The following is a 1567-nucleotide window of genomic DNA, read 5'->3' on the forward strand; positions in this document are numbered from 1 at the left end:
GAGGTGTTCGACCTGCTCTTTGTGACCAGTGAGAGCAACAGCAGGAAGACGTACATCGTTCACTGCCAGGACTGCGCGCGCAGGGCCAGTGCCAACCTGGACAACTTTGTGGTGCTGGAGCAGTACAAGATCAGCGACCTCATGCAGGTTTATGACCAGTTCACACTAGTAAGTGTCTGACTGAACCACGCCCACATACTGATTTACATACAATAGTCTAGGGATGGGCGATATATCTGTGCCAGTATTGGTACTGGACAATATTTGCATGCAGCAATACTAGCAGACCGCTGGCTATGTCAAAAACAAAGCTTGAGGAAAGCTAGCTATGTCAAAAATAATGTTAGCAGACGGCTAGCTATGTCCAAAACAAGGCTAGCTATCTGCTAGCTATGTCAAAAACAAGGCTAGCTATCTGCTAGCTATGTCAAAAACAAAGCTAGCGGATAGCTGGCTATGTTAAAAACTGATCTAGGAGACCGCTAGCTATATCAAAAACAAGACTAGGAGATGGCTCACTGTTAAAAACAAAGTTAGCAGACTACTAACTTAATCAAAAACAAAGCTAGCAGTCCGCTAGCCATGTCAAAGACTAAGCTAGTAGACTGCTAGCTATGTTAAAAGCAAAGTTAGCCGACCACCAACTTAATCAAAAACAAAGCTAGCAGGACGATAGCTATATCAAAAACAAAGCTAGCAAGATGCTAGCTATATCAAAAATGAAGCTAGCAGACGGCTAGCTATGTCCAAAACAAAGCTAGCTGGCAGTTAGCTATGCCAAAAACAAATTTAGTCCAAAGCCAGAAGCTAGCAATGTTTTTTTCAAAATAGGTAGTCGTCCAAGCTTTTAGCCCAAAACTTAAAGCTAAACAAAGGCAGACAAAAAAGACGTATTTGAAAAGTGTCTTTGGAATCAGTGAAGAAACCAAAGCAGAACCTTTAGACTTCAGAGATAACATAAAGCTGCTGCTTACAGACAAAACCAAGAGTCATCTCCACGTACCAAGCTGCTCTGCATAATATGCAGTGCTCCAATGTTTCACTTACAATCACAATAATAAAGTTACAGACACGGTGGATTCACGTTCATTGTTAGAAAATACCATTTTGTCTTTTTTTTATTGATTTATTTATTCATCACATCTGAAACATGACTGAAGTTGGCGTCTGGTTGTTAGCATCCACTTTGACATCCACTAAGTAGTTTCTACTTATTTTTTCTTGTTTAAAACTCATTGTTTCAAGGTGCTAGCCTTTTTTCTTTCTTTTTCTTTTATTTTTTAAATGTTTAGTTGCATGTAATTTTCTAAACTTGTGCATCCAGTGCTGAAGGTTATTCTCTGCTCCATGGGTCCAGAGGAATAGTTAAGGTTTGGATTACATGTAACTCAGGGTTCCTGAGTGCAGCGGTTCCTGCAGCTCAACACACATCTCTTAAACCAGTCTGTTGATAATATTTTTATATTGGTGAGGTGGAGTTCCACACAAACCAGGTGCACCAGACAGATTTTTAATAAGATGGCCGCCGCTGCACCTGCTGTGTCTCCCAGCTCCGACGCCAGTGTCA

At 41.0% G+C, this 1567-nt stretch overlaps 1 protein-coding gene across 3 annotated transcripts in view; it reads left to right on the forward strand.

The window, feature by feature from the left end:
- The window catches only part of kdm6a (lysine (K)-specific demethylase 6A), a 30991-nt gene extending 30796 nt beyond the window's left edge, over positions 1-195 (forward strand). For all 3 annotated transcript variants that reach the window (XM_024286316.2, XM_036209597.1, XM_036209599.1), the window contains one exon: positions 112-195. In XM_024286316.2, coding sequence (XP_024142084.2) covers positions 112-180 — 69 coding nt within the window. In that variant the 3' untranslated portion in view covers positions 181-195. The remainder of the gene's footprint in view (positions 1-111) is intronic.
- Positions 196-1567: the final 1372 nt, after the last annotated feature.

The sequence above is a fragment of the Oryzias melastigma genome, linkage group LG21 (genome assembly GCF_002922805.2).
Source record: "Oryzias melastigma strain HK-1 linkage group LG21, ASM292280v2, whole genome shotgun sequence".
NCBI lineage: Eukaryota > Metazoa > Chordata > Actinopteri > Beloniformes > Adrianichthyidae > Oryzias > Oryzias melastigma.